The 27,519-nt window shown below is 50.8% G+C and overlaps 1 protein-coding gene across 1 annotated transcript in view; it reads right to left on the bottom strand.

Moving 5' to 3' along the window:
• The window catches only part of nvl (nuclear VCP like), a 287,895-nt gene that overhangs the window by 182,781 nt on the left and 77,595 nt on the right, over positions 1-27,519 (bottom strand). The window contains exons 10-12 of the mRNA XM_041188172.1: positions 19,881-20,015; positions 19,226-19,327; positions 11,454-11,571 (exon numbers count right to left, since the gene is read on the bottom strand). Of these exons, the coding sequence (XP_041044106.1) occupies positions 11,454-11,571; positions 19,226-19,327; positions 19,881-20,015 (355 nt within the window). The remainder of the gene's footprint in view (positions 1-11,453; positions 11,572-19,225; positions 19,328-19,880; positions 20,016-27,519) is intronic.

Here is a 27,519-nt window from a genome sequence, read left to right as displayed (position 1 = left end):
AGCACATACCCACACAGTTATACACTCAAACCTCACCCCCTCACACCAGCCCATACCCACACAGTTATACACTCAAACCTCACACGAGCCTATACCGACACAGTTATAAACACAAATCCCACCCCCTCACACCAGCCCATACCCACACAGTTAGAAACACAAATCCCACCCCCTCACACCAGCCCAGACCCACACAGTTATACACTCAAATTCCACCCCCTCACACCAGCCCGTATCCACACAGTTATAGACTCAAACCCCACCATCTCGCACCAGCCCATACCCACAGTGATACACTCAAACCCCACCCTCTCCCACCAGCTCATACCCACACAGTTATACACTCAAATACCACCCCCTCACACCAGCCCGTACCCACACAGTTGTACAGCCAAACCCCACCCCCTCACACCAGCCCATACGCACACAGTTATACACTCAAATCCCACCCCCTCACACCAGCCCATACCCACACAGTTGTACAGCCAAACCCCACCCCCTCACACCAGCCCATACCCACACAGTTATACACTCAAACCCCACCCTCTCACACCAGCCCATACCCACACAGTTGTACAGCCAAACCCCACCCCCTCACACCAGCCTGTACCCACACAGTTATACACTCAAACCCCACCCACTCACACCAGCCCGTGTCCAGACAGTTATACACTCAAACCCCACCCCCTCACACCAGCCCGTACCCACACAGTTATACACTCAAACCCCACCCAGTCACACCAGCCCATACCCACACAGTTATACACTCAAACCCCACCCGCTCACACGAGCCCATACCCACACAGTTATACACTCAAACCCCACCCCCTCACACCAGCCCATACCCACACAGTTATACACTCAAATCCCACCCCCTCACACCAGCCCATACCCACACAGTTATACACTCAAACCCCACCCACTCACACCAGCCCATACCCACAGTTATACACTCAAACCCCACCCCCTCACACCAGCCCATACCCACACAGTTATACACTCAAACCCCACCCTCTCACACCAGCCCGTACCCACACAGTTATACACACAAACCCCACCCACTCACACCAGCCCATACCCACACAGTTTTTCAGCCAAACAATACCCCCTCACACTAGCCCATACGCACACAGTTATACACTCAAATCGCACCCACTCACACCAGCCCATACCCATACAGTTATACACTCAAATCCCACCCCATCACACCAGCCCATACCCACACAGTTATACACTCAAATCCCACCCACTCACACCAGCCCATACCCACACAGTTATACACTCAAACCCCACCCCCTCACACCAGCCCATACCCACACGGTTATACACTCAAACCCCACCCTCTCACACCAGCCCATACCCACAGTGATACACTCAAACCCCACCCCCTCACACCAGCCCATACCCACACAGTTATACACTCAAACCCCACCCCCTCACACCAGCCCATACCCACACAGTTATACACTCAAACCCCACCCTCTCACACCAGCCCATACCCATAGTGATACACTCAAATCCCACCCCCTCACACCAGCCCATACCCACACAGTTATACACTCAAATCCCACCCTCTCACACCAGCCCACACCCACACAGTTATACACTCAAACCCCACCCTCTCACACCAGCCCGTACCCACACAGTTATACACTCAAATCCCACCCCCTCACACCAGCCAATACCCACAGTTATACACTCAAACCCCACCCACTCACACCAGCCCATACCCACACAGTTATACACTCAAACCCCACCCTCTCACACCAGCCCATACCCACACAGTTATACACTCAAACCCCACCCCCTCACACCAGCCCATACCCACACAGTTATACACTCAAACCCCACCCCCTCACACCAGCCCATACCCACACAGTTATACACTCAAATCCCACCCCCTCACACCAGCCCATACCCACACAGTTCTACAGCCAAACCCCACCCCCTCACACCAGCCCATACCCACACAGTTATACACTCAAACCCCACCCTCTCACACCAGCCCATACCCACACAGTTGTACAGCCAAACCCCACCCCCTCACACCAGCCTGTACCCACACAGTTATACACTCAAACCCCACCCACTCACACCAGCCCGTGTCCAGACAGTTATACACTCAAACCCCACCTCCTCACACCAGCCCGTACCCACACAGTTATACACTCAAACCCCACCCCCTCACACCAGCCCATACCCACACAGTTATACACTCAAACCCCACCCGCTCACACGAGCCCATACCCACACAGTTATACACTCAAACCCCACCCCCTCACACCAGCCCATACCCACACAGTTATACACTCAAATCCCACCCCCTCACACCAGCCCATACCCACACAGTTATACACTCAAACCCCACGCTCTAGCACCAGCCCATACCCACACAGTTATACACTCAAACCCCACCCCCTCACACCAGCCCATACCCACAGTGATACACTCAAACCCCACCCTCTCAAACCAGCCCATACCCACTCAGTTATACACTCAGACCCCACCTCCTCACACCAGCCCTTGCCTGCAGTTATACACTCAAACCCCACCCTCTCACACCAGCTCATACCCACACAGTTATACACTCAAATCCCACCCCCTCACACCAGCCCGTACCCACACAGTTGTACAGCCAAAACCCACCCCCTCACACCAGCCCATACGCACACAGTTATACACTCAAATCCCACCCCCTCACACCAGCCCATACCCACACAGTTGTACAGCCAAACCCCACCACCTCACACCAAAACATACCCACACAGTGAAACACTCAAACCCCACCCACTCACACCAGACCATACCCACACAGTTATACACTCAAACCCCACCCTCTCACACCAGCCCATACCCACAGTTATACACTCAAACCCCAACCTCTCACACCAGCCCATACCCACAGTGATACACTCAAACCCCACCCCTTCACACCAGCCCATACCCACACAGTTATACACTCAAACCCCACCCTCTCACACCAGCCCATACCCACACAGTTATACACTCAAACCCCACCCCCTCACACCAGCCCATACCCACAGTGATACAGTCAAACCCCACCCAGTCACACCAGCCCATACCCACACAGTTATACACTCAAACCCCACCCTCTCACACCAGCCCATACCCACACAGTTATACACTCAAATTCCACCCCCTCACACCAGCCCGTACCCACACAGTTATACACTCAAACCCCACCCCCTCACACCAGCCCGTACCCACACAGTTATACACTCAAACCCCACCCCCTCACACCAGCCCGTACCCACACAGTTATACACACAAACCCCACCCCCTCACACCAGCCCATACCCACACAGTTATACACTCAAACACCACCCTCTCACACCAGCCCATACCCACACAGTTATACACTCAGACCCCACCCTCTCACACCAGCCCATACCCACACAGTTATACACTCAAATCCCACCCCCTCACACCAGCCCATACCCACAGTTATACACTCAAACCCCACCCACTCACACCAGCCCATACCCACACAGTTATACACTCAAACCCCACCCTCTCACACCAGCCCGTACCCACAGTTATACACTCAAACCACACCCCCTCACACCAGCCCATACCCACACAGTTATACACTCAAACCCCACCCCCTCACACCAGCCCATACCCACACAGTTATACACTCAAACCCCACCCCCTCACACCAGCCCATACCCACACAGTTATACACTCAAACCCCACCCTCTCACACCAGCCCATACCCACACAGTTATACACTCAAACCCCACCCCCTCACACCAGCCCATACCCACACAGTTATACACTCAAAACCCACCCCCTCACACGAGCACATACCCACACAGTTATACACTCAAACCTCACCCCCTCACACCAGCCCATACCCACACAGTTATACACTCAAATCCCACCCCCTCACACCAGCCCATACCCACACAGTTATACACTCAAACCCCACCCTCTCACACCAGCCCATACCCACACAGTTGTACAGCCAAACCCCACCCCCTCACACCAGCCTGTACCCACACAGTTATACACTCAAACCCCACCCACTCACACCAGCCCGTGTCCAGACAGTTATACACTCAAACCCCACTCCCTCACACCAGCCCGTACCCACACAGTTATACACTCAAACCCCACCCCCTCACACCAGCCCATACCCACACAGTTATACACTCAAACCCCACCCGCTCACACGAGCCCATACCCACACAGTTATACACTCAAACCCCACCCCCTCACACCAGCCCATACCCACACAGTTATACACTCAAACCCCACCCTCTCACACCAGCCCATACCCACACAGTTGTACAGCCAAACCCCACCCCCTCACACCAGCCTGTACTCACACAGTTATACACTCAAACCCCACCCACTCACACCACCCCGTGTCCAGACAGTTATACACTCAAACCCCACCCCCTCACACCAGCCCGTACCCACACAGTTATACACTCAAACCCCACCCCCTCACACCAGCCCATACCCACACAGTTATACACTCAAATCCCACCCTCTCACACCAGCCCACACCCACACAGTTATACACTCAAACCCCACCCTCTCACACCAGCCCGTACCCACACAGTTATACACTCAAATCCCACCCCCACACACCAGCCCATACCCACACAGTTATACACTCAAACCCCACCCCCTCACACCAGCCCATACCCACACAGTTATACACTCAAACCCCACCCTCTCACACCAGCCCATACCCACACAGTTATACACTCAAACCCCACCCCCTCACACCAGCCCATACCCACACAGTTATACACTCAAACCCCACCCTCTCACACCAGCCCATACCCACACAGTTATACACTCAAACCCCACCCCCTCACACCAGCCCGTACCCACACAGTTATACACTCAAACCCCACCCCCTCACACCAGCCCATACCCACACAGTTATACACTTAAACCCCACCCTCTCACACCAGCCCATACCCACACAGTTATACACTCAAACCCCACCCCCTCACACCAGCCCATACCCACACAGTTATACACTCAAATCCCACCCCCTCACACCAGCCCATACCCACACAGTTATACACTCAAACCCCACCCCTCACACCAGCCCATACCCACACAGTTATACACTCAAACCCCACCCCCTCACACCAGCCCATACCCACACAGTTATACACTCAAACCCCACCCCCTCACACCAGCCCATACCCACACAGTTATACACTCAAACCCCACCCCCTCACACCAGCCCATACCCACACAGTTATACACTCAAACCCCACCCCTCACACCAGCCCATACCCACACAGTTATACACTCAAACCCCACCCTCTCACACCAGCCCATACCCACACAGTTATACACTCAAATCCCACCCCCTCACACCAGCCCATACCCACACAGTTATACACTCAAACCCCACCCCCTCACACCAGCCCATACCCACACAGTTATACACTCAAACCCCACCCTCTCACACCAGCCCATACCCACACAGTTGTACAGCCAAACCCCACCCCCTCACACCAGCCCATACCCACACAGTTATACACTCAAACCCCACCCGCTCACACGAGCCCATACCCACACAGTTATACACTCAAACCCCACCCCCTCACACCAGCCCATACCCACACAGTTATACACTCAAATCCCACCCCCTCACACCAGCCCATACCCACACAGTTATACACTCAAACCCCACCCACTCACACCAGCCCATACCCACACAGTTATACACTCAAACCCCACCCCCTCACACCAGCCCATACCCACACAGTTATACACTCAAACCCCACCCTCTCACACCAGCCCATACCCACACAGTTATACACTCAAATCCCACCCACTCACACCAGCCCATACCCACACAGTTTTACAGCCAAGCAATACCCCCCTCACACTAGCCCATACGCACACAGTTATACACTCAAATCGCACCCACTCACACCAGCCCATACCCACACAGTTATACACTCAAATCCCACCCCATCACACCAGCCCATACCCACACAGTTATACACTCAAATCCCACCCACTCACACCAGCCCATAACCACACAGTTATACACTCAAACCCCACCCTCTCACACCAGCCCATACCCACACGGTTATACACTCAAACCCCACCCTCTCACACCAGCCCATACCCACAGTGATACACTCAAACCCCACCCCCTCACACCAGCCCATACCCACACAGTTATACACTCAAACCCCACCCCCTCACACCAGCCCATACCCACACAGTTATACACTCAAACCCCACCCTCTCACACCAGCCCATACCCATAGTGATACACTCAAATCCCACCCCCTCACACCAGCCCATACCCACACAGTTATACACTCAAATCCCACCCTCTCACACCAGCCCACACCCACACAGTTATACACTCAAACCCCACCCTTTCACACCAGCCCGTACCCACACAGTTATACACTCAAATCCCACCCCCTCACACCAGCCCATACCCACAGTTATACACTCAAACCCCAACCTCTCACACCATCCCAGACCGCACACAGTTATACACGTCAATACCCCCACCCTCTCACACCTGCCCATACCCACACAGTTATACACTCAAACCCCACCCTCCCTCACACCAGCCACATACCCACACAGTTATACACTCAAATCCCACCCCCCATCAACACCACCCATACCCCACACAGATCTAACAGCAAACCCCACCCCTCACACCAGCCCATACCCACTACGTTATACACTCAAACCCCCACCCTCTCCACACCAGCCCATACCCACACAGTTGTACAGCCAAACCCCACCCCCTCACACCAGCCTGTACCCACACAGTTATACACTCAAACCCCACCCACTCACACCAGCCCGTGTCCAGACAGTTATACACTCAAACCCCACCCCCTCACACCAGCCCGTACCCACACAGTTATACACTCAAACCCCACCCCCTCACACCAGCCCATACCCACACAGTTATACACTCAAACCCCACCCGCTCACACGAGCCCATACCCACACAGTTATACACTCAAACCCCACCCCCTCACACCAGCCCATACCCACACAGTTATACACTCAAATCCCACCCCCTCACACCAGCCCATACCCACACAGTTATACACTCAAACCCCACGCTCTAGCACCAGCCCATACCCACACAGTTATACACTCAAACCCCACCCCCTCACACCAGCCCATACCCACAGTGATACACTCAAACCCCACCCTCTCAAACCAGCCCATACCCACTCAGTTATACACTCAAACCCCACCCTCTCACACCAGCCCATACCCACACAGTTAGACACTCAAACCCCACCCTCTCACACCAGCCCATACCCACACAGTTATACACTCAAACCCCACACCCTCACACCAGCCCATACCCACACAGTTATAAACACAAATCCCACCCCCTCACACCAGCCCAGACCCACACAGTTATGCACTCAAATTCCACCCCCTCACACCAGCCCGTACCCACACAGTTATAGACTCAAACCCCACCATCTCGCACCAGCCCATACCCACAGTGATACACTCAGACCCCACCTCCTCACACCAGCCCTTGCCTGCAGTTATACACTCAAACCCCACCCTCTCACACCAGCTCATACCCACACAGTTATACACTCAAATCCCACCCCCTCACACCAGCCCGTACCCACACAGTTCTACAGCCAAAACCCACCCCCTCACACCAGCCCATACGCACACAGTTATACACTCAAATCCCACCCCCTCACACCAGCCCATACCCACACAGTTGTACAGCCAAACCCCACCACCTCACACCAAAACATACCCACACAGTGAAACACTCAAACCCCACCCACTCACACCAGACCATACCCACACAGTTATACACTCAAACCCCACCCTCTCACACCAGCCCATACCCACAGTTATACACTCAAACCCCAACCTCTCACACCAGCCCATACCCACACAGTTATACACTCAAATCCCACCCCCTCACACCAGCCCATACCCACACAGTTATACACTCAAACCCCACCCACTCACACCAGCCCATACCCACACAGTTATACACTCAAACCCCACCCCCTCACACCAGCCCATACCCACACAGTTATACACTCAAACCCCACCCTCTCACACCAGCCCGTACCCACACAGTTATACACACAAACCCCACCCACTCACACCAGCCCATACCCACACAGTTTTTCAGCCAAACAATACCCCCTCACACTAGCCCATACGCACACAGTTATACACTCAAATCGCACCCACTCACACCAGCCCATACCCATACAGTTATACACTCAAATCCCACCCCCTCACACCAGCCCATACCCACACAGTTATACACTCAAATCCCACCCACTCACACCAGCCCATACCCACACAGTTATACACTCAAACCCCACCCCCTCACACCAGCCCATACCCACACGGTTATACACTCAAACCCCACCCTCTCACACCAGCCCATACCCACAGTGATACACTCAAACCCCACCCCCTCACACCAGCCCATACCCACACAGTTATACACTCAAACCCCACCCCCTCACACCAGCCCATACCCACACAGTTATACACTCAAACCCCACCCTCTCACACCAGCCCATACCCATAGTGATACACTCAAATCCCACCCCCTCACACTAGCCCATACCCACACAGTTATACACTCAAACCGCACCCTCTCACACCAGCCCATACCCACACAGTTATACACTCAAACCCCACCCCCTCACACCAGCCCATACCCACACAGTTATACACTCAAATCCCACCCCCTCACACCAGCCCATACCCACACAGTTATACACTCAAATCCCACCCCTTCACACCAGCCCATACACATACAGTTTTACATTCGTAACCACCAAACCAGCACATTCCTGTCTAATTTTACAGATAAACCCTGGACCTTTACAGCTAAGCCAGGCTGGCTGTTAATTCTATTATATTGTTACGATCAAGGACAAACAGGTGGTGGGAGTTGATCGATTGTCTTTGAACACACATAAAAAGGGGCCCTCACACTCATTTCTTTTTTATTCCTTCATGGGACGTGGGCATCATTGGCTGGGTCAGGGCAGGGCCTCCTCACCAGTTTGTTGCTGGGTCTGGCCAAGGTGGCCAATAACAGGTTCAGACAGCCAGCTGTTCAGGTGGGTTGTTTGGCCTGACTGCCCATATTTCACAGCTCCGTTTGTGCCTTGGTGCCCCTGGAGTGGAAGTATGTGGTGTCCACTCGTACGCCTGAGGCCTTCTGTGACCGCTGGGTGCCACAGGGGCTGGAATTCATCAGCAGCCCTGGAAATGACACTTAAATTTAAGCTAAGTTTCCTTTAAAGTTTTGTCTTTTTGTTACAGTGCATCTTTAATGGGCTGTTATCTTGTTTATTTGTAAATCATTTTATTTTTCTTGATTATACAAAGTCCTGTCACACTCCCGATCTTTGGCCACCAGATGTGGAGGGAGGTGCCAGGGAAGGAGTCAGGATTGCCTGCTCCTGGGCCTGGTGAAGGTGGCCATTAACAGGGCCAGACAGCAGGTGGTTTAAGGAGGGTGGGGGTCGCTCAGCCCGCCTGTCTGCCTCTCTTCCACGGCTACGTTTATGCCCAGGTGTCTTTGGAAAGGGGGCATGTGGAGCCCACTTGTACATTTGAGGCCTTCCATGGCTGGTGGGCAGCACAAGGGTGGAAAAATCAGCAGCCCCCAAAGTGACATGCTGACTTAATTCACTAACTTCCCTTTACAATTTTGATGTTTGTTCGAGTACCCCTTTAAGGGGCTGTTAATGAACAAATTTGATCATTTGGTTTTTGTATTGATGTATTCAGAGGAGTATAAAGAGGCACTTCTGTGTTGTTCTCTGACAGCCCAAGGCACAGGTTGTATTTTCTTAGCACGATTGGCTCACTCGATCAGAGCACAAAACTCAATCTCAGGATCAAAGGATTGAGCCCCAAGTCCGGTGTCATTACTGCCCCTTTAAGGGGCTAATTTGTTTTTTTAGGTATACTCAAAAGGGAACTGGCGGTGGGAAGGGGGGCACAGGGGAGATGGTGGTGCCCTGGTAATGTCACTGGGCTAGTAATCCAGAGGCCTGGGCTAATGCTCGAGGGCCACGGGTTCAAATCCCCAACAGCAGCTGGTGGAATTTAAATTCAATAAATAAAGCTGGAATTGGAAGCCTGTCTCAGTGCTGCTGACCATGAACCCATCATGATTGTTGTAAAAATCCATCTGGCTCATTAATGTCCCTTTCGGGAAAGAAATCTACCGTCTTTACCTGGCCTGGCCTACTCAGTGCCATCGGAGATAACAGCCACTGGAGGCTGCTCACATCACCACTCTCTGTATTCACTCTGCCACACAGTCAATAGGCAAGTTTCGTTCAAAAGAGCAGAAAACAGGACACCCAAGACACAAGGGATTGAGAGAGCTTGAGGGGGCTTTTAATTCTTTCATTAGCACTTCACCACCATCTAACTGTTAGGAGGCAGAGATCTGTAATGCTGCATCCTGTGAACAAACCTACAATGAAAAAGACCTGGGTCCTGATTTGTACATCATCTGGCCTGGATCCAATTAACACACCATACCAGCCCGTACCAGTCTGGTTTTACACTAATGCCCACATGAGCTCATACCCAGAAGGTTTTACATCCCCCAAATACACAGAGACGGGCACAGAGAACGTACAAACAAGCAGAAACGGAGAACAGAACAACAAAAAGATAAGGTGGTTGTTTAATCAAGCTGTAATTGTTGTTGGACATAGCATCATCTGCTAGAAAGACAGCCTTCACCTGTTAATGTTTGAAAGGCAAAAGGCTGATTAAAGCCCCAACTGCCCCTTGCAGTTTTCACGTAAAGATGTGATAGTGAGGATGTGGGAAATGTGAAAGCTCGGCACACGACAGGCCATAAGAAAGGGAGAACCCATGTTTTGTTTCATTCTGCTATCTGATTTATCAAGTAAACTGAAGCAGATTGAAACTTAGGAGGGAACAAGAGGAGATTATTTTTAAAAAGCAGCACAGTGAAGGAATGTCGTGTTATACAGTGAGGACATGTTCATTTAAACATGCCGTATTCAACTTGCTTTTTTCATTCATTCGTGGGATGTGACCCAGTCTCCCACACCGCACAGCACCCCAGCCCCCACACCGCGCAGCACCCCAGCCCCCACACCGCGCAGCACCCCAGCCCCCACACCGCGCAGCACCCCAGCCCCCACACCGCGCAGCACCCCAGCCCCCACACCGCGCAGCACCCCAGCCCCCACACCGCGCAGCACCCCAGCCCCCACACCGCGCAGCACCCCAGCCCCCACACCGCGCAGCACCCCAGCCCCCACACCGCGCAGCACCCCAGCCCCCACACCGCGCAGCACCCCAGCCCCCACACCGCACAGCACCCCAGCCCCCACACCGCACAGCACCCCAGCTTCCTCCCACACAGCATGCAGCAGGGATCCCAAAGTGCTACTTACCATCCATACAGGTGAGCAGCTGAGCCACAATCCTACGCTCCATGTCCTTGGAAGCAATTTCCCGTTTGGGAGAAATGGCATCAATCTCATCGATGAATATAACGCAGGGTGCCTGGAGCTAGCAAAGGAGCCGATTATCATCACTGAGGCAACATCAAAATCAACAACAGAATCTCAGTGACGTGAGCAGCAATACCAGGCTATTATCGCAATGAACAAGCTCCACTGAGAGGTGCCACGTCCACTGGCCCCCGCCTCCCAATAACAGTACCGAGCTTCAGTTACCATCTCAAACCGCGTCCCCCCACCAACCAACCCAATGGGCAACAGGCCAGGCCCCGCCTCCCACTGACAGTCCCATTCCCTCAGCAACAGGCCCCGCCTCCCACTGACAGTCCCATTCCCCCAGCAACAGGCCCCGCCTCCCACTGACAGTCCCATTCCCCCAGCAACAGGCCCCGCCTCCCACTGACAGTCCCATTCCCCCAGCAACAGGCCCCGCCTCCCACTGACAGTCCCATTCCCCCAGCAACAGCCCCCGTCTCCCACTGACAGTCCCATTCCCTCAGCAACCGGCCATGAGGCACTGCTTCAACACTGTCACAGTTTGTGCTAATTTAGTTACGTTTGATGGCCGGGGATTTCCCAAAAATGAAGGGTTTTGAGAACTGTAAAAGCAGCCAAATCAGGGGTCACGGCTTTAAAATTAATGCTCAGCTGGTCATGAAGCTCTTTTTCACACATAGAGCAGTAGAAAGCAGGGATTCTCTCCTCCAAAAGAGGGATGTTAATTGGAGCTTTCAAGACTGAGATCAGTTGATTTTTATTAGGTTAGGGCATTACAGAATATGGAGCAAAGGTAGGTAACTGGAGTCCAGGCTTGGATCATGATCTAATTAAGTGGCGGAACAGACTTGTGGGGTTCAAAATATTAGCTGATCTCACCTGGTATGCACATACCCAGAAGAGCTTGGGTTCCATACCAGGCTGATGGTAAGGGTAAGAACTCACTGCAATAGCTGTGCTCACAAGCAATAAATCACTTATTGTGTTCCAAATACTGGACAGATAGTGTACGAGATGAACTGGCTTAAACAGGGTTTTAGAAGCTAGATTCAGACAGCATAAAAGCAAGCCATCTCCAGTGCTGCTTTTGTCTGCACTGGAGTGCTGCTTTGGGCTGCATTTGAGTGCTTCAGGTAGAGTTTGGTGAGAGAGGGAGTTCGCTGAAGAGGCAAGGAGGTGATCCTTTCATTTTCTATCTTCCCTCAGTAAGAAGAGCGGCGGCCTTGATAAGTAGGACCTGGAAAGTATTTCTTCTGTCCTTGATTTTCTCTAAGCTAGAGGAAGTAAAAGTAAAGGGAGTAATTTAAGGGCATGTCATGGCAGGACAGATCAGCCAAGTAGAATGCTCCTTCTGTGTGATATGGGAAGTCAGGGACACTTTCAGGGCGACCATGTAGACAGAAAGTGTCTCCAGCTGCAGCTACTTGAAAAGCATGTTTCGGAGCTGGAGCTGGGACTGGAGTCACTGTGGAGCATCCGCAAGGATTTGTGAGCACATACAATGAGATAGTAATACCGCAGGTAAAGAGTGCACGGGCAGAAAGGGAATGGGTGACCACCAGACAGAGTAAAAGCACTAGGCAGGTAGTGCATGAGTCCCCTGGGTCCTTCTCCCTCTCTAACAGATTTTCCGTTTAGGATGCTGCTGGAGAGATGTTTTCTCAGGGAAATGCAGCAAAAGCCAAGTCCATGGCACCACTCGTGGCTCAGCTGCAAAGAAGGGGGAAAAAGAGTGGGAGAGCAAGAGTGACAGGGGATTCTATCATAAGGGGAACAGATAGACATTTCTGCGGTTGCAGATGTGACTCCAGGATGGTATGTAGCCTCCCTGGTGCCAGGGTCAAGGATAGTGACAGTTACATATTCCTTTCTGGCGCAAAAACACAACAGGAAAAGTAGCCCAACCATGGCTAACAAAAGAAATTAAGGATAGTATTAGATCCAAAGAGGAGTCATCGAAAGCTGGGAGGAATGGGTTTCAGTTCATGGGGCACTGGCACCAGCACTGGGGTAGAAGGGAGCTGTTCCGATGGGACGGGTTTCACTTGAACCAAGCTGGGACCGGTATCCTGGCAAATCGAATAACTAGGGCTGTAAAGAGACCTTGAAACTAAATAGAGGGGGCGGGTTGTGGTGGTGGTTCTGGAGAGGGGCTAAGTAGGCTTACAAAGCCAAAGGACATGGCAGCATTGCAGGGCAGCTATTCAGGTAATGATACCCAGAGTGTGACAGGGAGGGACAGAATTAACAAACATAAAGAAACAGCAGCAAATAGGGTCAAAGGGGGAAAAAACGGTAAAAAGGCAAAATTAATTGCTCTTTCCTTAAATGCACGTAGTATTCAGAGCAAAATAAATGAATTAGTGGCACAAATGGAGGTTAATGGGTATGATCTCATAGCCATTACGGAGACATTGTTACAAGCAGATCAAAGCTGGGAACTAAATATTGAGGGGTATGTGACTTTTAGAAAGGACAGGCAGGAAGCAAAGGGTGGTGTGGGGTAGCTTTATTAGTATGAGATGGAATAAGTATGATAGTGAGAAGTGATCTTGGATCAGAAGATGTAGACTCCATATGGGTGGCGGTAAGAAATAACAAGGGGAAGAAGACACTGGTGGGAGTAGTCTATAGGCCCCTTAACAGCTATACTGTAGCACAGAGAATAAATCAGGAGATAATGAGGGCATGTTAAAAAAAAAAGCAGTACATTAATCATGGGTGACCTTAATTTTCATGTAGATTGGGAAAATCAAATTGGCAGAGATAGCCACGAGCAAGAATTCAGAGTGTATTCAGGACAGTTTCCTAGAACAATATGTTGTGGATCCAACCAGGGATCAGGCTATTTTAGATCTAGTAATACATAATGAGGCAGGTTTAATTAATGATCGCAGAGTAAAAGATACCCCAGGAAACAGTAACCATAATATGGTAGAATTTAGCATTCAGTTTGAGAGTGAGAAACTTGGGTCAGAGACAGCTTTGCTAAACTTAAATAAGGGTAATTACAAAGGAATGAGGGCAGAGTTGGCTGGAGTGGACTGGGAAAGGAGTTTAGCAGAAAAGACAGTTGATGAACAATGGCAAATGTTTAAGAAAATAGTTCATGACTCACAACAAAGATATACCCTAGTGAGGAAGAAGGATTGTAGGAAGGGGACAGACCAACCATGGTTAACCAAGGATGTTAAGAATTATAACAAATTGAAAGAAAAAACATAAAATGTGGCAAAGATTAGTGGTAAGCCAGAGGATTGGGGAAGGTTTAAAAACCAACAAAAGAGGACCAAAAAACAAAAGAGGGAGACAATAAACTTTGAGGGTAAACTAGCAAATTATATAAGAACAGACAGTAAGAGCCTCTTTAAATATATGAAAAGGAAGAGAGAGGCCAAAGTGAACACAGGCCCCTTCGAAAATGAGGCTGGGGAAATAATAATGGGGAACCTGGAAATGGCAGAGGAGTTGAATAAATACTTTGCATCAGTCTTCATGGTAGAAGACGCTAATAGCATTTCAAAAATACTAAATAATCAGCGGGAGAATAGATACACTATCACTAGAGAAAAAGTACTAGGGAAACTAATGAGGCTAAAGGCCGATAAGTCCCCTGGACCTGATGGGTTGCATCCCAGGATATTGAAGGAAGTAGCCACAGGGATAGTGGGTGCATCGACAGCAATCTTCCAAGAGTCCTCCGATTCTAGAAAGTCCCAGAAGATTGGCAAACTGTCAATGTAACACCCTTATTTAAAAAGGGAGACAAAAAACAGGGAACTATAGGCCAGTTAGCTTAACATCCGTCATTGGGAAAATGTTAGAGTCTATTACAAAGGATGTAATAGCAGAGCACTTAGAATTACATAATCTAATCAAGCAGAGTCAACATGGCTTCATGAAGGGGAAATCATGCCTGACAAATTAATTAGAATTCTTTGAGGAGGTAACAAGCAGGATAGATAAAGGAGAACCAGGAGATGTAGTATATTTGGATTTCCAAAAGGCTTTTGATAAGGTGCCGCACATAAGGCTACTAATAAGATAAGAGCCCATGGTGTGGGAGGTAGTATATTAACATGGATAGAGGATTGGCTAATTAATAAATGACAGAGAGTTGGGATAAGGGGGGCATTTTCAGGATGGGAACATGCAACTAGTGGAGTGCCATAGGGATCAGTGCTGGGGCCACAATTATTTACAATGTATATTAATGACTTGGATGAGGGAAATGAATGTACTATCGCCAAGTTTGAGAATAACACAAAAATAGGTGGGAAGGCAAGAGGTGAGGATGACACATGGAGTCTACAGAGGGATATAGACAGGTTAAGTGAGTGGGAAAAAACTTGACAGATGGAACAGATGGGAAAACGTGAGGTTATGTATTTTGGCAAGAAGAATAGAGGAGCTGAACATTATTTAAATGGAGAAAGACTGGAGAAAGCTGCAGCACAGAGGGATTTGGGAGTCCTGGATGAATCCCAAAAAGCTAAAATACAAGTTGAGCAGGTAATAGGGAAGGCAAATCGAAAGTTGGCCTTTATTTCAAAGGGAATGGAGTATAAAAATAGGGAAGTCTTGCTAGAACGATACAAGGCACTAGTTAGACCACACCTAGAATACTGTGAACAGTTTTGGTCCCTTATCTAAGGAAAGATATACTGGCATTGGAGGCAATCCAGAGAAGGTTCACTAGGTTGATCCTGGGTATGGAGGGATTTTCTTATGAGGAGAGGTTAAGTAGATTGGGCCTGTACTCATTGGAGTTTAGAAGAATGAGAGATGACCTTATTTAAACATAAAAGATTCTTAGGGGGCTTGACAGGATAGATACTAAGAGGTTGTTTCCCCTTGAGGGAGAATCTAGGACCAGAGGGCATAATCTCAGAGTAAGGGGTTGCCCATTTAAGTCAGAGATGAGGAATTTCTTCTCTCAGAGGGTAGTCAATTTGTGGAATTCTTTACCACAGAGGGCTGTAAAGGCTGGGTCATTAAGTATATTCAAGGCAGAGATGGACAGATTTTTAATCAAAAAGGGAATCAAGGGTATGGGGAAAAGGCAGGAAGGTGAGTTGAGGATTATCAGGTCAGCCATGATCTCAATGAATGGCAGAGCAGACTCAATGGGCTGAATGGCCTACTTCTGCTCCTTTGTCTTATGGTTAAAGTTGCTAGGAAAAGTAACAAGCCTGAGGATTGGGAACAGTTTAGAATTCAGCAAAGGAGGGGCATGAGATTGATTAAGCGGGGACAAATAGGAACTTAAAAGTGGACTGTAAAAGCTTCTATAAGTAAGTGAAAAGAAAGAGATTAGTGAAGACAAATCCCTTAGTCTGAAATGGGAGAATTTATAATAGAGAACAAGGAAATGGCAGAGCAATTGAACAACTACTTTAGTTCTGTATTCACAGAGGAAGACACAAATAACCTGAGGGGCCCAAGGGTCTAGCAAGAAGGAGGAATTGAAGGAAATTAGTATTGCTTAAACAATAGTGGCGAAATAAATGAGACTGAAAGCCAATAAATCCCCAGGGCCCAATAATCTCCATCCCAGAATACTAAAGGAGGTGGCCATGGAATAGTCATGGCTGTCATCTTCCAAAATTCTGTGGATTCTGCAACAGTCCCAACAGATTGGAGGGTGCCAAGTGTAACCCCACTGTTTAAAAAGGAGGGAGAAACAGCAAATTACAGACTAGTTAGCCTAACATCAGTTGTAGGGAAAATGCTAGAGTCTATAATAAAGGATGTGATAACAGGACACTTAGAAAATATCAACAGGATAAGACAAAGTCAACATGGACTTATGAAAGAAAAATCATGTTTGACAAACCTACTGGAGTTTTTTTTGAGGATGTAACTAGCAGAATAGATAAGGGAGAACCAGTGGATGTGGTGTATTTGGACTTTCAAAGCTTTTGATAAAAGCCCCACACAAGAGGTTAGAGTGTAAAATTAAAGCACATGGGATTGGGGGTAATATATTGGCATGGATTGAGAATTGGTTAGCAGTCAGGAAACAGAGAGTAGGAGTAAACAGGTCTTTGACGGAGTGGCAGACAGTGACTAGTGGAGTACCGCAGGGATCAGTGTTCAGGCCCCAGCTATTCACAATATATATCGCTGATTTGGATGAGGGAACCAAATGTAACATTTCAAAGTTTGCTAATGACACGAAACTTGGTGGGAACGGGAGCGATGAGGAGGGTGCTAAGAGGTTTTAAGGCGAGTTAGACAGGTTGAGTGAGTGGGCAAATACATGGCAAATGCAGTATAATGTGGGTAAGTGTGTAGTTATCGACTTTGGTGGGAAAAACAGAATGGCAGAGTATTATTTAAATGGTGATGGATTGGGAAGTGTTGATGGACAAAGGGGCCTGGGTGTCCTTGTACACCAACCACTGAAAGCAAGCAAATTATAATGATATAAAGGCAAAATACTGCAGATGCTGGAAATCTGAAACAAAAACAAAACGGCTGGAAAATCTCAGCAGGTCTGACAGCATCTGTGGAGAGAAAGATAGAGTTAACGTTTGAGTCCGTATGACTCTTCTTCAGATGTAGAAGAGTCATACGGACTCAAAAAGTTAACACTGAAAGTAAGCATGCAGGTGTAGTAAGCAGTTAAGAAGGCAAATGGTATGTTGGCCTTCATTGTCAGAGGACTTGAGTACAGGAGCAAGGATGTCTTACTGCAGCTGTACAGGGCACTGGTGAGACCACACCTGGAGCAGTGTGTGCAGTTTTGGTGTCTTTACCTAAGAAAGGATATGCTTGCCATAGAGGGAGTGCAGCAAAGGTTCACCAGACTGACTTCTGGGGTGGCAGGATTGTTGTATGAGGAGAGATTGGGCCGACTAGGCCTGTATTCACTGGAGTTTAGAAGAATGAGAGGGGATCTCATTGAAACATATAAAACTCTGACAGGGATGGACAGGCTAGATGCAGGGATGATGTTTCCTCTGGCTGGCAGGGGTCTAGAACAAGGGGTCACAGTCTCAGAATACAGGGTAGACTAATTAGGACTGAGATGATGAGAAACTTCTTCACTCAGAGGATGGTGAACCTATGGAAATTCTCTACCACAGAAGACTGTGGAGGCCAAGTCACTGAACATATTTAAGAAGGAAATAGAGAGATTTCTCGACTCCAAAGGCATCAAAGGGTATGTGGAGAGAGCCGGAATGCAGCGTTGAGATAGAGGATCGGCCATGATCATATTGAACTGTGGAGCAGGCTCGAAGGGCTGAATGACCTACTCCTGCTCCTATTTTCTATGTTTCTACAAGTGAGACACTGACCGAGCGGTTATCAAAAAAGCTCCTGCTGGTAAAGCTGTGAATACTGGTATGCGGGGTGGGGGAGCCACAGATAGGAGGGGCAAAGCAGGGGAGCCAGGGAGAGGAGGGGGCGAGGAGGGGGAAAATGAGGAGAAACAGAGAGACTGTGGGGGTGGTGGTGGCAGAAATAGAAGAGAAAAATAAAGGGAAGCGAGAAACAGGACAGGGCTAACGTGACTCTTCCATCACGAAAGGGTTAATGGGAAACGGAATACATTTCCACAAACAATATCAAAGATGGGGACGTGAAGGGGCAAACGTGGATGTGAGGGGGTAAACAGGAGATGCAGCGAGCTCTTGCAGGGAAGGGCATTGAAATAAAATGTGGGTCTAGCCAGTGACACATCCTGTCAAAGAACTCACCACAGCTTCTTCAAACAGCTCTCGCAGTTTCTGCTCTGACTCTCCAGAAACACCAGACACAATCTCTGTAGCAGCAACTTTCAGCATGGGCAGCTCCAGCTCCTGGAGGACATGGCATATTGACTTCAAAACACCTGCAACAAACAGCAAACCAGCCACCCAACCCCCAATTCACTCTGATACAACCCCATCCAGACTGAGTCCTCACAGCTCAGCGGACTGACCCCAGACACCCGCGGACTGGGCCCCCACCAAGCCCACCCCAGAGGGTGGACATCCCCGGACTGTAGCCTCGCCCCACCCCACCCCAGAGGGTGGACAACCCCGGACTGTAGCCTCGCCCCCCCCCCCCGACCCCAGTGGGTGGACATCCCTGGGCTGTAGCCTCCCCCCACCCCAGGGGGTGGACATCTCCAGATGGTGCTCCCTCCCCTCCCCACATGTAATGGGATGTCCCCTGATTGTGCTCCCTCCCACTAGGATGGCACATCCCTGTATGGCGCAGCCCCTACCCCTGGCCCCGGGGGCATCATTCCCAGAGTGTACCGCGCCCCCCCCCACCACTCCAAAGAGCAGGACCTCGCATTCACAGGATCACATCCACGTGGCAACAGCTTTCGAGTGGAAATGGGTTCTTTTCATTCCTGCCTCTTACCCCAACAATGGCCTGTGCCAACAGCGTCTTCCCACAGCCTGGGGGTCCGTGCAACAGGAATCCTCGAGGTGGCACAACGCCCAGCTGCTGGTATACCTCAGGGTGCCGCATGTGAATCAGCAGCTGGCACACTGCCTATAAAAGCAATGAAAAATACACTCTCAGTTCACCTTGTTCCTTCCACCTGACTCTCAGCCTCCGAGTGAGCGACTCTCTTACAGCCCTGGCTGCCTTCTTGCTCCTCCTTGGCATGAGTGTGTTTAGCAGGTCAGGATGTAAAGAATAACCCCCAACAGCCTCATTCCATCCTGTCCTCTCTCCCTCCATGTCAAATTTGCTTTGTACCCCAGTTCCTCAAAAACAACCCTTCTCTATAACCTCCTCATTCTCTTTCTGACAGACCAGGGGGTCCAAGTCTAATAGCTCAACTCAGTCAACTTTAACCACTCCATCATTCAGCTGCCTCAGCCCGATGCTCTGGAATTCTCTGCCTAAACTCTCTGCCTCTCTTTCCTCCTTTAAGACCCTCCTCAAAACTCTCTCTTTATCAAGTCAACCTCATATCTTCTTATTTGGCTCAGTGTTAAATTACATTTCACAAAGCTCCTGCCAACACACAGTTTTACAGCACGGGAGGCCATTCAGCCCATTATGCCCATGCTGGCCAGAAAAAGAGCCAACTAGCCTAATCCCACTTTCAAAGACTTATCACAGGGTTTTTTTTTTAATGCAATGAGGTTTTCTGCCTCTCTCACCCTGTCAGGCAGAGTTCCACCACGCTCTGCACGAAAAAAATGTCCCCCCAACTACCCTCTAACCTTTCTGCAAATAAGGTAAAATCAAGGCTCCGATTCTCCTGAATCCTTCCGATCCACTTGCTTGGCAGTTCATCATTTTATACATCACAATTAAAACAGCTTCAGAGAAAACAGCCCCTGCCTATCCAATCATTCCTCAAATAAAATTCTTCATTCCTGGGACATTCACATGAATCTGCACGGTCACCTCTGATCAGTTCCTTCCTGAGCTGCAGTGACAGAGCTGTACAGAGCACTCCAGCTGTGGCCAAAACAGTCTTTTATCTCGTTTCCGCTATATTCCATATAAATAATTATTCCCTCCGTGCTGACCCCCACCTGGACAGTACCCACCATGACCCACACACAGACTGTGTTCCTGCTCCACAAGAACCCTGATACACATCTACAAATCTACAGGATAATGCAGTCTCAATCAGAAGCATTCCGTGCTACTTCATCACTGGGTTACTCCATTTCCATTCACAAATAACCAATGGCCCCTTGCAAGATTCAGACCATCTGGTGAACTCTCACCCAGCGCAAAATGGCACCTGCGGGACCCCATATAGATATTTGCGCCAGACGACCCATCTGCACGGACACCCTACAGATAATCACAACCAGACTATCCATCTGCACAGACACCCTACAGATAATCACAAACACACTACCCACCTGCACGGACACCCTACAGATCGTCACGACCAGACTACCCATCTGCACGGACACCCTACAGATAATCACGACTGGACTACCCATCTGCACGGACACCCGACAGATCGTCACGACCAGACTACCCATCTGCACGGACACCCTACAGATCGTCACGACCAGACTACCCAAATGCACGGAAACCCTACAGATTGTCACGGCAAGACTACCCATCTGCATGGACACCCTACAGATCGTCACGACCAGACTACCCATCTGCACGGACACCCTACAGATCGTCACGACCAGACTACCCATCTGCACGGACACCCTACAGATCGTCACGACCAGACTACCCATCTGCACGGACACCCTACAGATAATCACGACTGGACTACCCACCTGCACGGACACCCTACAGATAATCACAAACAGACTACCCACCTGCACGGACACCCTACAGATCGTCACGACCAGACTACCCATCTGCACGGACACCCTACAGATCGTCACGATCAGACTACCCATCGGAACGGACACCCTACAGATCGTCACGACCAGACTACCCATCTGCACGGACACCCTACAGATCGTCACGACCAGACTATCCATCTGCACGGACACCCTACAGATAATCACGACTGGACTACCCATTTGCACGGACACCCTACAGATCGTCATGACCAGACTACCCATCTGCAAGGACAACTTACAGATTGTCACGGCCAGACTACCCATCTGCACGGACACCCTACAGATTGTCACGACTGGACTACCCATCTGCACGGACACCCTAAAGATAATCACGACTGGACTACCCATCTGCATGGACACCCTACAGATAATCAAGACTGGACTACCCATCTTCACGGACACCCTACAGATAATCACGACTGGACTACCCAACTGCACGGAAACCCAACAGATAATCAGGACTGGACTACCCATCTGCACGGACACCCTACAGATTGTCACGACCAGACTACCCATCTGCACAGACACCCTACAGATAATCACGACTGGACTACCCATCTGCACGGACACCCTACTGATCGTCACGACGAGACAACCCATCTGCACGGACACCCTACAGATTGTCACGGCCAGACTACCCATCTGCACGGACACCCTACAGATAATCACGACTGGACTACCCATCGGCACGGACACCCTACAGATCGTCACGACTGGACTACCCATCTGCACGGACACCCTACAGATAATCACGACTGGACTACCCATCTGCACGGACACCCTACAGATAATCACGACTAGACTACCCATCTGCACGGACACCCTACAGATCGTCACGACCTGACTACCCATCTGCACGGACACCCTGCAGATAATCACGACTGGACTACCCATCTGCACGGACACCCTACAGATAATCACGACTGGACTACCCATTTGCACGGACACCCTACAGATCGTCACGACCAGACTACCCATCTGCACGGACACCCTACAGATAATCACGACTGGACTACCCATCTGCACGGACACCCTACAGATCGTCACGACCAGACTACCCATCTGCACGGACACCCTACTGATCGTCACAACCAGACTACCCATCTGCACGGACACCCTACAGATTGTCACGGCCAGACTACCCATCTGCACGGAAACCCTACAGATAATCACGACTGGACTACCCATCTGCACGGACACCCTACAGATAATCACGACTGGACTACCCATCTGCACGGACACCCTACAGATCGTCACGACCAGACTACCCATCTGCACGGACACCCGACAGATCGTCACGACTGGACTACCCATCTGCACGGACACCCTACAGATTGTCACGACTGGACTACCCACCTGCACGGACACCCTACAGATCGTCACGACTGAACTATCCATCTGCACGGACACCCTACAGATCGTCACGACCAGACTACCCATCTGCACGGACACCCTACAGATCGTCACGACCAGACTACCCATCTGCACGGACACCCTACAGATAATCACGACTGGACTACCCATCGGCACGGACACCCTACAGATCGTCACGACCAGACTACCCATCTGCACGGACAACCTACAGATAATCACGACTGGACTACCCATCTGCACGGACACCCTACAGATCGTCACGACCAGACTACCCATCTGCACGGACACCCAACATATCGTCACGACTGGACTACCCATCTGAACGGACACCCTACAGATTGTGACGGCCAGACTACCCATCTGCACGGACACCCTACAGATAATCACGAGTGGAGTACCCATCTGCACGGACACCCTACAGATCGTCACGACTGGACTACCCATCTGCACGGACACCCTACAGATCGTCACGACCAGACTACCCATCTGCACGGACACCCTACAGATCGTCACGACTGGACTACCCATCTGCACGGACACCCTACAGATCGTCACGACTGGACTACCCATCTGCACAGACACCCTACAGATAATCACGACTGGACTACCCATCTGCACGGACACACTACAGATTGTCACGACTGGACTACCCATCTACACGGACACCCTACAGATTGTCACGACTGGACTATCCATCTGCACGGACACCCTACAGATAATCACGACCAGACTACCCATCTGCACGGACACCCTATAGAACGTCACGACTGGATTACCCATCTGCACGGACACCCTACAGATAATCACGACTGGACCACCTAGTGGCACGGACACCCTACAGATAATCACAACCGGACTACCCATCTGCACGGACACCCTACAGATCGTCACGACTGGACTACCCATCTGCACGGACACCCTACAGATCGTCACGACCAGACTACCCATCTGCACGGACAACCTACAGATAATCACGACTGGACTACCCATCTGCACGGACACCCTAGAGATCGTCACGACTGGACGACCCATCTGCATGGACACCCTACAGATCGTCACGACTGGACTACCCATCTGCACGGACACCCTACAGATCGTCACGACCGGACTACCCATCTGGACGGACACCCTATAGATCGTCACGACTGGACAACCCATCTGCACGGACACCCTACAGATCGTCATGACCAGACTATCCATCTGTATGGACACCCTACAGATCGTCACGACCAGACTACCCATCTGCACGGACACCCTACAGATTGTCACGACTGGACTACCCATCTGCACGGACACCCTACAGATTGTCACGACTGGACTACACATCTGCAAGGACACCCTACAGATCGTCACGACCAGACTACCCATCTGCACGGACACCCTACAGATTGTCACGACTGGACTACCCACCTGCACGGACACCCTACAGATAATCACGACTGGACTACCTAGCTGCACGGACACCCTACAGATTGTCACGGCCAGACTACCCATCTGCACGGACACCCTACAGATAATCACGACTGGACTACCCATCTGCACGGACACCCTACAGATCGTCACGACCAGACTACCCATCTGCACGGACACCCTACAGATCGTCACGACTGGACTACCCATCTGCACGGACACCCTACAGATTGTCACGGCCAGACTACCCATCTGCACGGACACCCTACAGATAATCACGACTGGACTACCCATCTGCACGGACACCCGACAGATCGTCACGACCAAACTACCCATCTGCACGGACACCCGACAGATTGTCACGACTGGAATACCCATTTGCACGGACACCCTACTGATCGTCACGACTGGACTACCCACCTGCACGGACACCCTACAGATTGTCACGACTGGACTATCCATCTGCACGGACACCCTACAGATCGTCACGACTGAACAACCCATTTGCCCGGACACCCTACAGATCGTCACGACCAGACTACCCAGATGGACTGACACCCAACAGATCGTCACGACTGGACTACCCATCTGCACGGATACCCTACAGATTGTGACGGCCAGACTACCCATCTGCACGGACACCCTACAGATAATCACGAGTGGAGTACCCATCTGCACGGACACCCTACAGATAATCACGACTGGACTACCCATCTGCACGGACACCCTACAGATCGTCACGACTGGACTACCCATCTGCACGGACACCCTACAGATCGTCACGACCAGACTACCCATCTGCACGGACACCCTACTGATCGTCACGACTGGACTACCCATCTGCACAGACACCCTACAGATCGTCACGACTGGACTACCCATCTGCACGGACACCCTACAGATAGTCACGACTGGACTACCCATCTGCACAGACACCCTACAGATAATCACGACTGGACTACCCATCTGCACGGACACACTACAGATTGTCACAACTGGACTACCCATCTGCACGGACACCCTACAGATTGTCACGACTGGACTACCCATCTGCACGGACGCCCTACAGATTGTCACGACTGGACATTCCATCTGCACGGACACCCTACAAATAATCACGACTGGACTACCTAGTGGCACGGACACCCTACAGATAATCACAACCAGACTACCCATCTGCACGGACACTCTACAGATCGTCACGACTGGACTACCCATCTGCACGGACACCCTACAGATCGTCACGACCAGACTACCCATCAGCACGGACAACCTACAGATAATCACGACTGGACTACCCATCTGCACGGACACCCTACAGATCGTCACGACTGGACGACCCATCTGCACGGACACCCTACAGATCGTCACGACTGGACTACCCATCTGCACGGACACCCTACAGATTGTCACGACTGGACTACCCATCTGCACGGACACCCTACAGATTGTCACGACTGGACTACCCATCTGCACGGACACCCTACAGATTGTCACGACTGGACTATCCATCTGCACGGACACCCTACAGATAATCACGACCAGACTACCCATCTGCACGGACACCCTATAGAACGTCACGACTGGATTACCCATCTGCACGGACACCCTACAGATAATCACGACTGGACTACCTAGTGGCACGGACACCCTACAGATAATCACAACCAGACTACCCATCTGCACGGACACTCTACAGATCGTCACGACTGGACTACCCATCTGCACGGACACCCTACAGATCGTCACGACCAGACTACCCATCTGCACGGACAACCTACAGATAATCACGACTGGACTACCCATCTGCACGGACACCCTAGAGATCGTCACGACTGGACGACCCATCTGCACGGACGCCCTACAGATCGTCACGACTGGACTACCCATCTGCACGGACACCCTACAGAAGGTCACGACCGGACTACCCATCTGCACGGACACCCTATAGATCGTCACGACTGGACAACCCATCTGCACGGACACCCTACAGATTGTCACGACTGGACTACCCACCTGCATGGACACCCTACAGATAATCACGACTGGACTACCTAGCTGCACGGACACCCTACAGATCGTCACGACTGGACTACCCATCTGCACGGACAACCTACAGATTGTCACAACTGGACTATCCATCTGCACGGACACCCTACTGATCGTCACGACCAGACTACCCATCTGCACGGACACCCTACAGATCGTCACGACCAGACTACCCATCTGCACGGACACCCTACAGATAATCACGACTGGACTACCTAGCTGCACGGACACCCTACAGATCGTCACGACCAGACTACCCATCTGCATGGACACCCTACAGATAATCACGACTGGACTATCCATCTGCACGGACACCCTACTGATCGTCACGACCAGACTAACCATCTGCACGGACACCCTACAGATTGTCACGGCCAGACTACCCATCTGCACGGACACCCTACAGATAATCACGACTGGACTACCCATCTGCACGGACACCCTACAGATTGTCACGACTGGACCACGCATCTGCACGGACACCCTACAGATTGTCACGACTGGACTACCCATCTGCACGGACACCCTACAGATCGTCACGACCAGACTACCCATCTGCACGGACACCCTACAGATCGTCACGACTGGACTACCCATCTGCACAGAGACCCTACAGATAATCACGACTGGATTACCCATCTGCAATGACACCCTACAGATAATCACGACTGGACTACCCATCTGCACGGAAACGCTACAGATCGTCACGACTGGACTACCCATCTGCACGGACACCCTACAGATCGTCACGACTGGACTACCCATCTGCACGGACACCCTACAGATCGTCACGACTGGACTACCCATCTGCACGGACACCCTACAGATCGTCACGACCAGACTACCCATCTGCACGGACACCCTACAGATTGTCACGAATG

The sequence above is a fragment of the Carcharodon carcharias genome, chromosome 5, assembly GCF_017639515.1.
Source record: "Carcharodon carcharias isolate sCarCar2 chromosome 5, sCarCar2.pri, whole genome shotgun sequence".
NCBI classification, from domain to species: domain Eukaryota; kingdom Metazoa; phylum Chordata; class Chondrichthyes; order Lamniformes; family Lamnidae; genus Carcharodon; species Carcharodon carcharias.
The sequence above is the reverse complement of the archived record's forward strand: the minus strand, read 5'-3'. Positions and strand labels throughout refer to the sequence as shown.